General features: G+C 25.9%; 1 protein-coding gene across 1 annotated transcript; it reads right to left on the bottom strand.

Moving 5' to 3' along the window:
* Nucleotides 1-109: 109 nt before the first annotated feature.
* Nucleotides 110-5,452, bottom strand: LOC103861840 (putative FBD-associated F-box protein At1g05080). The gene is made up of 3 exons (XM_009139546.3): nt 3,487-5,452; nt 3,279-3,413; nt 110-3,204 (listed from the first exon to the last, which is right to left on the bottom strand). The coding sequence occupies exons 1-3, from the start codon at nt 4,381-4,383 to the stop codon at nt 2,914-2,916; spliced, it is 1,323 nt and encodes a 440-aa protein (XP_009137794.1). The 5' UTR covers nt 4,384-5,452; the 3' UTR covers nt 110-2,913.
* Between the last annotated feature and the right edge of the window lie 8,577 nt (nt 5,453-14,029).

Below are 14,029 nucleotides of genomic sequence, written 5' to 3'. Positions count from 1 at the left end.
AAATATTATATAAAAAGTAAAATTTATAATATATTTAAAATTAAAATATACTTATATCTTATATATTAAAACAGAAGTCACAACTTTGATTCATGCGTGATTGTTTTTTTAAAATAGACATAATTGACATATTTCTAAAAAGTCATGTTACATTTAATCTCTAATCTTATCGTTTAAATTTTGGGCCTACCAAAATTTTTTTTGGGCTATGAATAATTGGATTTATATAATAGATGATTCATTAGATTTATAAATAGTATAAATTAAATAGATATAATTTAATGTTGTAATACTATACCTCCATATGTTAATTATTTAAATATTTGTCGATGTTAACTTTTAAAATAATAAATATTATTTAAAATAAAAAAAAATCATATTATCTAACAATGGTTAATATTTACTACTTTAAACTAATGAAAACAAATTTTAAACTATATAGTTTATTTTAAAAATTAAACAAAAACTAAATGTTTAATTATTTACTCGATAATATAAATATATGAAGCAAAAAGTTTAATTTTTTAAAAACTTTCTAAATTTGTGAAATGTTACAATATCTTTGAATATGACAATAAAACAATATTTTACTAATCTTTATATATATAGTTACGATTTTAATAATGAAATAATAATCCAAATATATATATATAGAAGAAGATACAAATACATGTGAAAGTTTGAAACAATCTATTCAATGAAAAATATAACGTAAATTTATTATGTTTTAAAAATCGATAGACACATATATATTATAATATATACCAATTTCGAATTAAAAACAAATGAAAACAAAAATCCGTGCGGTTGCGTGGGTCGAGATCTAGTAAATATTTATTTGGTTTGTTTGATTAAAATGTTTGATGTTTTTGGTTTTTATTCCTGTGATAATCAAAAATTAGTATTATTTATTTATTTTCATGTTATGAATCTTAGATAGTCGTGATGTCAAACCAATGGTCTCATATCATAGTTTCTAAACGGATAATAGTTAAAAAAAAAATTATTAAGACAAATCATTTTACTACAATTTGGTTGATAGTGAAAGAATCATTAAGAAAAAAAAATATTTTAACTTTCAACAAAATTAGATATTGCAGTTGTGGTAAATACTTAATTATAAGGTGCTCACGTCAATGTGCACATGTATGTGGATGTAAAAGTATATAGAAATGGTTGATAAATATGTAAAGATACTGTTAATTAATATTAAATAGCATTTTTTCAAAATAATACATGAAAAATAAAATTCTTAAAATGAAATTATTTAAAAACAAAAATATTGTAAAATTTATATAAACTATAATATATAACTTATATATAATTCTTTAAATATATGTATATATATGCATATAACGGATCAAATTGGATATCCGTTCCTATAAATATTGATATTTATGATTTATTTTTTACGGATATTGTATTTTAGTATTTGATTTGCTTCGTAGAGTAACGAATATCCAGATTTTTCGGTTCGAATCAAAACGGATAACGAATCAAATCAAAATTTAGGAATAACTTGTCCAGCTCTATTCGTAAACAGAAGAACTATGCATGTGAGTTTTATATTAAAAAAACGTAAAGTACATAGTGTTAACATATTTATGTAGAGTTTAGCTGAGAAGCTCTTTATATGTGACATGTGTCCATTTTAGTGTGAACGCATTTATTATAATATTTCTACACGTGACATGTGTCCAGTTTAGTGTGAACGCAATTATTACAATGCTTTTCTTTTAATATATAAGGGATTAAAAAAAAATAACAAAGCTAGCGAAGAATAAATTAGATGCAAAAACGTCAAATTGGAAAGGCCCAAAAATTGGTAATTGGGCCTTAAATGATCTTTAATTTTATTTTAAACAATTTTAAATAGGCCTGGATATTTTACCCGGGCCCGAAGATCCGATCCGAAACCGACCAAAAAAAAAACGGTTCGGGAAGGAGCCGACCTGATCAAATTACCCTATCGGGTCTTGTTGCAGAGGACCCGCGGGTCTTGGACCTGACCCGACCCAAACCCGAAATCCGATGGGTGCCCGAATTAATAATGTAAATTAAATAAAATGCATTAAGGGGGAATCGAAGACGGGTTATACATCTAGAGAACATGGGGGTCAACCACTAAGAGACAACGAATGGTTGTTGTATCTCGCATAGTTTAATATATATACATATTTTAATATAATAAAAACACAAATGTTGAATATTTTTGGATATATAAATATTTTCAGATTTTTTTTTTATTTTAGGTCTTTTTTAAATCAAACCCGAACCGAACCGAATCCGAACCGATAAATTGTAGTTACCCGAATGGGTCTAAGTATCTAAGACCCGACCCGACCCGGATCCGGTACGATCCGGACTGATCCGGAACCGAGAATTTGAAATTACCATATCAAGTCATAAACTCTTAGATTCAAAAGATCCGGACCCAAAAAGATCCGATCCGAACCCCACCCGACGACCCAAATGTCCAGGCCTAATTTCAAATATGTTGTGGGTTGTTCTGTTCTATGATAAGATATTCGTGGGTTGTTGCTGTGAAGTTTGTTTCTCGGCGAGTTTGAGCTGTGAAAAATCTCTTCAACGCACATAAGAACTTTCTTCGGGAGGGAATTAAACCCAAAGATACTCCAGTGTGGCGTATTGAACTTTGCTTTTATCACACACTAGAGAAATCCCTGTTTCTAAAACCTGATGGAAATTTTTTTTTGGCTCAATAACAAACTTTATTTCCCCAATTTAAACATTCAACATATGCATAAAAACCTGATGTTACTTAAGCAAGTCGTATTTATTGTTCTAAGTAAGATCTGTAATATACAAAATAGAATATATATAATATATAAACGTTGAGATAAGGAAACAATGTAAAACCCCAAAAAAAAAACACAGTTATAGTTTACATAATTATTTATGTGAAGTTTTGAAAAAGAGATGAGATGTTATAGAAACCCTAGGAATAGCTTTCAACTCCTTCATAGTTATGTCTTCATCTTCAAGTTTTAAGGTGGACAAGGAGATTGTAGCCGTCTTTAAACATATAGAGGTGGTTAAGATGTATTCTACCAATTCTCGCTCTTCTTCTCTTCCTCCATAGTCTATCAATTCAAACTTTTCCAGACTTGATGATAAGCATTCGGGATCACTGATAGATTGGCTCCACCACATAGAGGCAATCGGTGGTTGATGGTTTGTTTTCTGGCAACAATTGCTATTAGTATGCATTAAAAACGCATTAACTTGGGTTAATATTTAGTGAGGAGGATACGTACATAATCAATTATAAGATACTTAAGTTTTGGAGTATTGTGGAGGAAAGACACAAGTGAATCCATCCAGTTTGAGTTATTCGGGAATAATTTACACTTCGTCAGCCGAGAGAACTCGATGGTGCTAAAACACACAATCTGCAATAGTCAAAACATCAAAAAGTAGATGCAACAATGTAACCACAAAGGGATAGAGAGAGAGGGAGATTACCATTTTATCAGTTAAAATCAACTCAAGAAATAAGACTTTGGAGAAAGATCTTAAGAATTTGTCAAAACCAAGTAAAGACCGATCAACATTGAAGTAAACTTCCTCCAAACAGGGTGTATTCTCGATCGACCAAGAGTTTCCTGAATAATCGGCTATGTCTAAGTATGTTAATGCCGGAGTATCAATAACCAAACATCTACCGGTATCTTCTTCATCATCGTCCGACATATAATTACCATAAGATAAGTCCAATAGATAAGGAGCTTTCACAGTGAAAATTTTCACGTTGTCATCTTTTTCCCGTGTCACGGTCATACTCTCCAGAACGGGGCAGCTTGATAAGAACCTTTTGAGAGAATCTTCGTTTTTATACACCACACAGTTTAGCTCGAGAATTTGAAGTGATGGAAGCCAGATGGAAGAAGGAAGATCCACTAGAACCTTGTGGGAGAGACGCAATATCTTGAGAGATTTGCAGGAGTAAAGGGTCATGGGCAAGCTGGTTGGATCTGCGGACCAGCGGAGCTCGAAGATTAGCAATGCCAAGCCGCGATCAAGAGCCATTGCAACCCACTTTCCCACATCAGCATCTAATGGACACTGTGGACCGAGTTGCATATACATACCTAGAAGAGGGGCTTTGTGGAGTTCCAGTGACTTGTCAAGAAAATCCCAAACACTATTCTTGCTCTCAACATCGCTTTCTTTGTAAACAAGTATAGGCAACATAGTCCACATAAAACGCCATCGCTTAGACAAAATCATGGTGGCTGCTGCATCTTTAAGAGGGACAGACAACAGTATCGTCACAAGCAAATCGTCGGGTAAAGAACTAATCCGGTCTTCACAAAGTATCTCTTCAATTTTTTCATCGCAATATTCGGTTGTTTTTGGCATCTTCACGAGGCAAAACCCTAAGACGATGACAGCTTGAAGAAATTTGTGATTAGTCTTTTCCGTAAGTTAGCGACTATATTTTTTTCACGTCTATACTATTAAAACAGAAACCTTATATTCTGCCTCTGATTTTTCCAGATAATTACAAAAAATGTCACTACCTTTTTTTTTTTTAATTGTTTTCGGAAATTAAAAGCCCACCCCATCAGAAACAAAAGCGATCTTGCCAAATCAAATCTCAGCACTATTTCAGCCCAATAAATTTTGCCACTATCTGTCAAAATATTAAGCCCATCCTTTACAAACTCACCTAAATTATGTTTATTCAAACCATAAGATTTAGACTTCCAAGGTAAAAACTCTTATCAAACTCTATTAACACCATAAAAACGTGTTGTTCACAAAACTATAATGTATGATTCATTTAAAATTTTGAAAATGTACAAAATATATCGGAGTTCTTTTTTTTTTCATCCAATATATTAGAGTTCATTATAATGCTATGTCTTATTTAAAAAAATCATATATGAAGTTGCCAAAATAAATTTGGAATTGAATTATGTGATATATGTACTTGAATGTTGCATCTCACAACTTACGAATATATATAATATATTTAAATATATATGTTACGGTAATATTTATTATATTACCTAATATTATCTACTTTATATTTTAAAAATCATATTCATCATTATTATGCTTTATATCAATTATTCTTGGTTTTAAAAACTTATTCACCAAAAAAAATCATTAAATTCTCAAATTAAACAATTTATATAACAGAATTTAGAAAATAGATACTCAAATCTTAAACAATTTACTAGATATCCACCCGCACAATCGTGCAGATATATATTTTCACATTTATATATATATATATTTGTTTTACATAATTATTATATATTTTTAGTGTTACTCACATATTTAAATATTTGCATAATTATGCCAAATATAATAATTTTATAATTTTCATGCTGTAAATTAAAATCATCACATATATATGTTGCTTATTATATATTTGTCCTATTGAATTTGCGTTTGATTACTAAACTAAATTTTTTAATGCATGAAATAACATATATTAAAACAATTTTGTACTTAATTTATCATAATCATGATCCGTAATTCAAATTGCTAGATTTTTTTAGTAATTTTTTTAATTTTTATTAATTTTAAATAATAAATTACTGTATATTAAAAAGTTTAAGATAATTTAAATTTTTATACATGTATTATATATTTTACTAATATTAACCCGTTCTACCAACATATTATATTTTTAGCATAAATATTTAATATTTATGAAAATAAAATATGTTAACTTATCAATTTAAAATAATTTTATCATATTTTGTTCAATATAATGTTTTTATTTTAAAATGATAGATATTATTAAAAAATTGATAAAATAGGTTATAATTTTATTCTTTTTGTAACATTTCATTACTAATTACAAAATTAGTTGAAAATATTTATATTCAATTTATGACAATTAAGATCTTATTAGGGAAATTACCACAAATAGCACATTCATAGTACCACTTTTCATGTTTACATTAACCACTTTTACCCTCACTTTTAATGAAGGGTAAAAGACAATTATACCCTTATGGTTAACTAATCTAGACTTATGGTTTAGAGTTGAGAGGTGGGGTAGGGTTTTTGGAATGTGAAATTTAGGATTATAATAAATATATATAAAAATACTTAAAAATATATAAAAAATTTTAAAAAATAGTTTCAAACATAATTTTCGTTTTTCAAAACGAAATTTGAAAAAAAAAAAAATTTCGAAAAAAAAATTTCAAAAAAAATAATTTATAAAAAAGTTCGAATTTGAAAAACTATAATTCGAAAACATAATTTTTTTTTGCTTTTTTTATTTTTTTATTTTTTTTTTAATTATTATTTAAATAATAATTTATTATATATATAATAACAAGGGCATAAGAGTCTTTTGCCACTTAATAAAGAAGCTATTTTTGAAAATGTCTCTATAGTGGTGGTAAAATTGAAAAGTGGTACCATGAAAATGGTAAACATGTAATTTCCCCATCTTATTATAATCTTTTTCAAGAAGATTTGTTAGAATTTTAAAAAAAAATTAAAAACATTAGAAGATATAAAATATATTTTATATATTAAAACATAAGTCACAACCTTGATTCATGTGTAATTTTTTTTAAAATGAACCTATTCCTAGAAAGTCATGTTACATTTAATATGTAATCTTATCATTTAAATTTTGAACCTACCAGAAAATTTTATTGGGCTATCAATAATTGAATTTAAACAATAGATGATCCATTAGATTTATAGATAATATAAATTTAAATAAATATAATTTAATGTTGTAATACTATACCTCTATGTCCTAAATATTTAAATATTTATCGATGTTAACTTTTAAAATTATAAAGATTTTTTTTTAAATAACAAAAATCATATTATCTAATAATGGTTAATCTTTACTACCTTAAACCAATGAAAAAAAAATTAAACTATATACTTTATTTTAAAAATAAAAATTAAAAACTAAATGTTTAATTATTTACTCGATATTATAAATCTATGAAGCGAAAAGTTTAATTTTTTAAAAACTTTATAAATTTGTAAGATGTTACAATATCTTTGAATATGACAATAAAACAATATTTTACTAATCTTTATATATATAATTACGATTCAAATAATGAAATATTAATCCAAATATATATATATATATATATATATATATATATATATATATATATATATATATATATATATATATATATAAGAAGATATAAATACATGTGACAGTTTAAAACAATCTATTCAATGAAAAAAATATACAGTAAACTTATTATGTTTAAAAATTGATATACACATATATTTACCAATTTAGAATTAAAAACAAAGTATTTATATAAAAATAAATGAAAACAAAAATCCGCGCGGTTGCGCGGATCGAGATCTAGTTATGATTAAAGTATTTAAAAATATAATATATATTAGCATTAGTGATATACATTTAATAGAAAATTTAAATGATGGTCCAAATTAAAATATAACTCATCAAAAAATCATGATTTTTATTTTATTAGAATTTTTTTTTGAAAAAACTAAAACAGAAATAAATATTTATTTCTAACAAAATCTTTAAAAAATATTAGTAAATGTATTTTTGAAATTAATTAATTTCATTTTATTTAAGTTTTCGTTTATAAACCAAAACTATATTCAATTTTAATTTCTAATTATATTTTATGATAATTTAAATTTAAACTAACTAATTTTCGAAATTAAATTTAAAATGATTCTAAGAAGATTTTAAAAAAGATTTTGTTAGAACATTTTAAATATATTCATTTGTATTTCAAATAAAAAGATGAAGATATTAAAAGATATAATAATGTATTTATGTAACATATGATATGTAAACTAACATCTGTTTTAATATATTAGATATAACATATTTTACAAAATAGATACTCAAATCTTAAACCATTTATATAACATATTTTAGAAAATAGAAATTATAAAATATAGTAACCAAATCTAACATCATCATTAAATGCAACCATAATATTATGCATATACCATATTCACCAAGAAATATCTTTCAATAATAAAATATAAAACACTAATTATATATATGATTCTCCTTAGATGGTGTAGCCGAATTAAACCTCATCATTAAAAGCAACAATAAAATCAAGCATATGCCATATTTTTAATTTGTTTAGATACGATTCCCATAATTTCACGGCGTAAATCGAAAACCCTCACCCTACCTTACATTTATTATAAATATCGAGGATACCTCTACCGAAAACTTCACAAAAATACCTATGGCTTCTAATATGAGATCAAGGATTTGAAGCCTTGGAAAACAATTTCGGCAGTGCGTGTTGAAAACGGCTGATTTGAATGAACCCTAAACACGCGTCTAAGAGCCGATTCATATGAAGCCATTATAACCCTGATAAACAAAACGCAGCGGTTTGAAACTGACAAGGTTTTATGTCTTCATGCGACTTTAGACTTCAAATTGAAAGCCCATCACGATTCCTTTTTAACGAAACGATGCGCAGAGAAGCATGGACACGTGGCAGGCGTACAGAAGGCGACTTTCCTAGCTGGACGCTGAAGTGGCATCACCAGAAGGGAGTAAACCCTTTTTTATATATAAAGATATAGAGGATACCTCTACCGAAAACTTCACAAAAATACCTATGGCTTCTAATATGAGATCAAGGATTTGAAGCCTTGGAAAACAATTTCGGCAGTGCGTGTGAAGGTGCTATACACATAGAAACAACAAACAACGACACAATGGAGATCATATTAGCTGAAGAGGATGTAAGCTTCATATTTTGACATTTTGTGTATAGTATCTAATGCTATATTCTGTTTTCACTAATGTTCTGTTTTTTTATTAAATTTTTTAACATATAGTTGATTTTTTCTGCAAAATGTACACTAAGGACACATCACTTACAATGTTTCTAGGTAATGAACAAAAAAAATCAAGTTGACATTAGTTAGTTTTACCTCCATTGACTAAAGAAGAAGAGGTTATTTTCTTTGTTTTATGAGTTGCTTCAAATAACTAATCGAACAATGCTCTTCCTTGGGTCTCAGTCACCGTCGGAAGTTAAAGCTCTTTCCGGATTTATTTTAGATTATAACAAAATTGCAATTAAATGTATTAATAATATATTTGTTAATTTTTAAAATTACACAATGATAAAATTTTATATTATTAATTTCATTTTAAAAATAACTATGCATAATTAATATAATATCATCTACTATTACCTTTACATATATAATTATCACCTAAACATATATTATTAAATATTTTATTTAAGAAGCCGGTTCTTAGCTATTTAACTTAAAAGTTAAGAGACGTTTTCTTATATTCTGCTAACAACATCACCCTAAAAACCTTCATTAATCATGTTATAAGTGTCGATAAACTTTATATTACATGTTCCTTATATTATTTACCTCGACTACTTTTTATACAGGTACATCTTGAGCTCTTTATTAAAGAAAGCTGTGTATATTGCACATTAGTGAAGCCTTGAATTTTAACTTTTCCTTGATTTGTTTGTTATATAATAATTAAGGGGGGTTATTGGAAGATGAATTTCTGTGGAATTTAATGATTTTAATAGTTGAGAAAATTTTACAAGTTAACTAGATTTAACAAATTTTATCAAATACTTTTACATAGATTTTCATTACTTGTGTATAGAATTCTATTGATTGTTATTAACTTTTAAAGTAAAAAAATTATTGGTGGTAGAAAAAAAAAGGAAAGAAAATCATTTCAATTAAAGCAATTCTTAAACAACTTTTAAAAAAGTTTTTGTCACAAAAAAGATCTCAAGAAATAAAATGACTAAAAAATTAATTTCTACTACTTATATGTTTTAAATTTGAATTTTTATAAAAAAAAAATTTGAATTTAATTTTTGAAATGTTTTTCTTTTTAAATTCGAAAGTGCTTTTTAAATCTATTTTTACAATTTTTATTTTAAATTTTTAATATTGTTTTCAATATTTTTTTAAGTTGTGAATTGAAATATGTTATATTTCTGATTTGTATATTATTTCATTCTTCAATTTGAGTTTTTGTATGTGAGTGTATTTTATTACATTGATTTCAAAAATCTTATAGGTATAGATGATATTCTCAAAGTTGAGAACTATGAGTAAAAACAAAGAAATTTTGCATCCCAGTAACATTAGATTTTAATAGAATCTTAAAATCAATGAAAACTAAACTTTTTCAATAACAAAGGATTTTGAATGGAATTTAAAAATCATCACCCCAATAACAATAGATTCTATTTAGATTTTAAAAATTCACAAACCAATAACAATGGAATCTCAAAATTTAATAATTCCTCTAGAATTCTTTGCCCAATAACCCCCTCTAAGACTTTGGATCTTGATTAAATAGAGAAATAAATGGGGGTTGGTTTTAGTTCAAATTTATGTAACGAAAATAATTCAAACTGAAAAGACAAGCATTAAAATAGGTAACTTGATTTAATTATCAGTGGCATGGAATTGTAAATGATTTTGAAAACTAAGAGAATTTTTTTTATTGGTACTTCTCTTTTAATAATATAGACTGGTTGCGCGGGTTTTTGTTTTCATTGATTTTATATAAATATTTTGTTTTTCATTTTAAATTAGTATATATTATAATGTATATGTATCTATCAATTTTTAAAACATAATAAATTTACGGTATATTTTTTCATTGAATAGATTGTTTCAAACTTTCATTATATGTATTTGTACCTTCTTATATATATATATATATTCGGATTATTATTTCATTATTAAAATCATTACTATATATATAAATATTAGTAAAATATTGTTTTATTGTCATATTCAAAGATATTGTAACATTTCACAAATTTATAATTTTTTTAAAAAATTAAACTTTTCACTTCATAGATTTATATTATCGAGTAAATAATTAAGCATTTAGTTTTTGTTAAATTTTTTAAAATAAACTATATAGTTTAAAAATTGTTTTCATTGGTTTAAGGTATAAAAGATTAATCATTGATTTCAAATAACAAAAATCATAATATCTAACAATGATTAATCTTTACTACCTTAAACCATTGAAAACAAATTTTAAACTATATAGATTATTTTAAAATTAAAAAAAAAAGCTAAATATTTAATTATTTACTCGATAATATAAATCTGTAAAGCGAAAATTTTAATTTTTTAAAAACTTTCTAAATTTGTGAAATGTTTCAATATTTTTGAATATGACAATAAATCAATATTTTACTAATCTTTATATATATATAGTTACAATTTTAATAATGAAATAATAATCTGAATATATATATATAAAAGAAAATATAGTTACATATGAAAGTTTAAAACAATCTATCAAATGAAAAAAAATATTCCGTAAACTTATTATGTTTTAAAAATTGATAAATACATATATATTATATTATATACCAATTTAAAATTGAAAGCAAAAATTTTATATAAAAATAAAAAGAAAACAAAAATATGCGCGGTTGTGCGGATCGAGATCTAGTTAGATTTAAAACACAAACAAGCCTATTAACTGGAAACAAAAATAATTATATTTGAAGAAAATATAATTTTATAAACTAACATAATATTTAAAAAAAAAAGAATATTAGTAAATAAAATTAAAACTTCTAAGTTCCTTACAAGAAAAAAAAAAGATCCAAATCGGTGAAGGTACCAAATGGATGTACGAGCAAATGAACACAAACCTTTGAGTTTTTGTCTATTGAATCACCAAATCGAATGAGCTCACCAAGATCTTTCTTTCGATGCATCCAACCAACTTCTATTTCATCGGATCTATTATATTATTTAAGTCATAGGAGGGACATGCAAAACAAATAAAATAAGCTTTGTGTAAGAATTGATTTAAGTTCAACTCTCTACCGAGGATGAAAAAAATAAAGTAAAATAGAGTAAAAGGTTTTCAATTTCATTGTAATTAATAGTTAAGATAAATATATGTTATCCTATATCCTACAAAGGAATATTGATCAAACTCTATTCCCAAGTTATACTTTACCATAAATAAATATTATATGTGTACAATATAATTTATTGATAATTTAAAATCTGAAAAGCATATAAATAATAATTTACCTTGACTTTAACTTAACAAATAAAAAATCAATACTATTACAATAGATTGATATATTGTCACTATGTGAAAAACTTAGACAACTTTGTTGTAGTTCGAAATAACATTAAACATGTAGAAATATAATCTCCTATAAAATACAAGCAAAATATACATATTTGGATATGTTAATATAACGGAAACAATTCTCGCGCTTTCATAATATAAATGCTATTGCTTGCTATTTTATTATACACTATTTAAAGAAAAAGATATGAAAAAAATAATTTCAAAATGTTTCATTTTACTTTATTGGAAACAATAAATCTGAAAATAGAAATGCAACCAGAACCAAAATACTCTAAACTATATCAGCTTCATATTATATCCAGATCTAAACGTAAAACCAAACAATTCAAACACTCTAACCAAACACAACTTTATACATAAACAAACGGTTCATATATTTTAAATGACAAAACCCAAAACCACAACTAAAACTGAAATTAAAAATCAATATAAATAAATCAGAACTATACTGAAAACCGAATGTCTTGCCAAAACATATGAATCAACAAACATTCATGTTACACTATCTAGTTTCCTTTTATAATTGAAAACAAACTAGTTCCATTTTGATAGATATGCTAGGATAACTCTAAAAAGTATTTATCATAAAAATATTATACAAGGACAAAAAAAAGACTTTATTAAAAATTCAGGATACATATTATAGGAATATCTTTTTTAAAAAAAAATTGTTTCAAAGAGACAAATATTGTGTATTCTACATGTTTTATTGGATAACAATAATTAATTCTAAATTTCAAAAATATTAATTGTACTTATGAAATTTTTATTGGTTCAAAATTATAGAAAATATAGAATCACAAAAAATTATAAATTATAACTAAGATTTAATATGTTTTATGGGAAATTGCCACAAATACTACATTCATTGTATCAGTTTTCATGTTTACACTAACCACTTTTACCCTCACTTTTAATGAAGGGTAAAAGACACTTATACCCTTATGGTTCACTAATCTAGACTTAGGGTTTAGAGTTGAGGGGTAGGGTAAAGTTTTTGGAATGTGAAATTTAGGATTCTAATAAATATATAAATAAATACTTTAAAATATTTTTCAAAAAATTGAAAAATAGTTTCAAACAAACTTTTTTGATTTTCAAAAAGAAATTTTGAAAAAAACCAAAAAAAAATCGAATTTGAAAAAGTATAATTCGAAAACATAAGAAACATATTTATTTATTTATTTAAATTATAATTTATTATATATATAGATAACAAGGATAAAATAGTATTTTGCCACTTAATGAAAATAAATATTTTTGAAAATGTCTCTTTAGTGGTGTAGAACCTAAAATATACACAAAGTATTTGATAGTGATCGAGGTTTGATCTAGGGAAGACAAATGATGTAGGCAACGATCACAACAATGTTAAATAGTTTCCAGTAGGTGAAAATGGACTTTATTGATGAATAAGATCAAATACAATGGATTAAACTAGATCGAGTGATACAAACGAGATCGACAAAGAAAGAATCTAAAAGTGAGAAGACAACAAGATCGGTGTAAGTGTATAGCTCTCTCTAAAGTTTTCAATGTGTGCTCTTCTGTTTCCATTCATCTTCCTTTATAGTAAGCTGACTTCCAGACCTCTGTGGTAGCTCCGCGATCTCAGCTTTTTGTTGCATGATCTACGCGACCTCGGCGACTCCTTCTCGAGCTCATATTATTGCTACGGGCTCTGGCCCTTTAAGGCCCATGCCTTTGATCGCGGCCCATTATGGTATTGACCAAAATTGGGTCTAACAAGTGGTACCATGAAAGTGGTAAACATAAAATTTTCCTATGTTTTATTAATAAATGTAAAACATCTAAAACATGAGGGAGTATGATTTAAGGGCTGACTGGTTCAAACGCAGCGGTTGTGGTTGCGGCTGCGGGCATTTGCGGATGCGGGTGGTTGCG

Source organism: Brassica rapa, chromosome A03 (genome assembly GCF_000309985.2).
Source record: "Brassica rapa cultivar Chiifu-401-42 chromosome A03, CAAS_Brap_v3.01, whole genome shotgun sequence".
Lineage (NCBI taxonomy): Eukaryota > Viridiplantae > Streptophyta > Magnoliopsida > Brassicales > Brassicaceae > Brassica > Brassica rapa.
The sequence above is the reverse complement of the archived record's forward strand: the minus strand, read 5'-3'. Positions and strand labels throughout refer to the sequence as shown.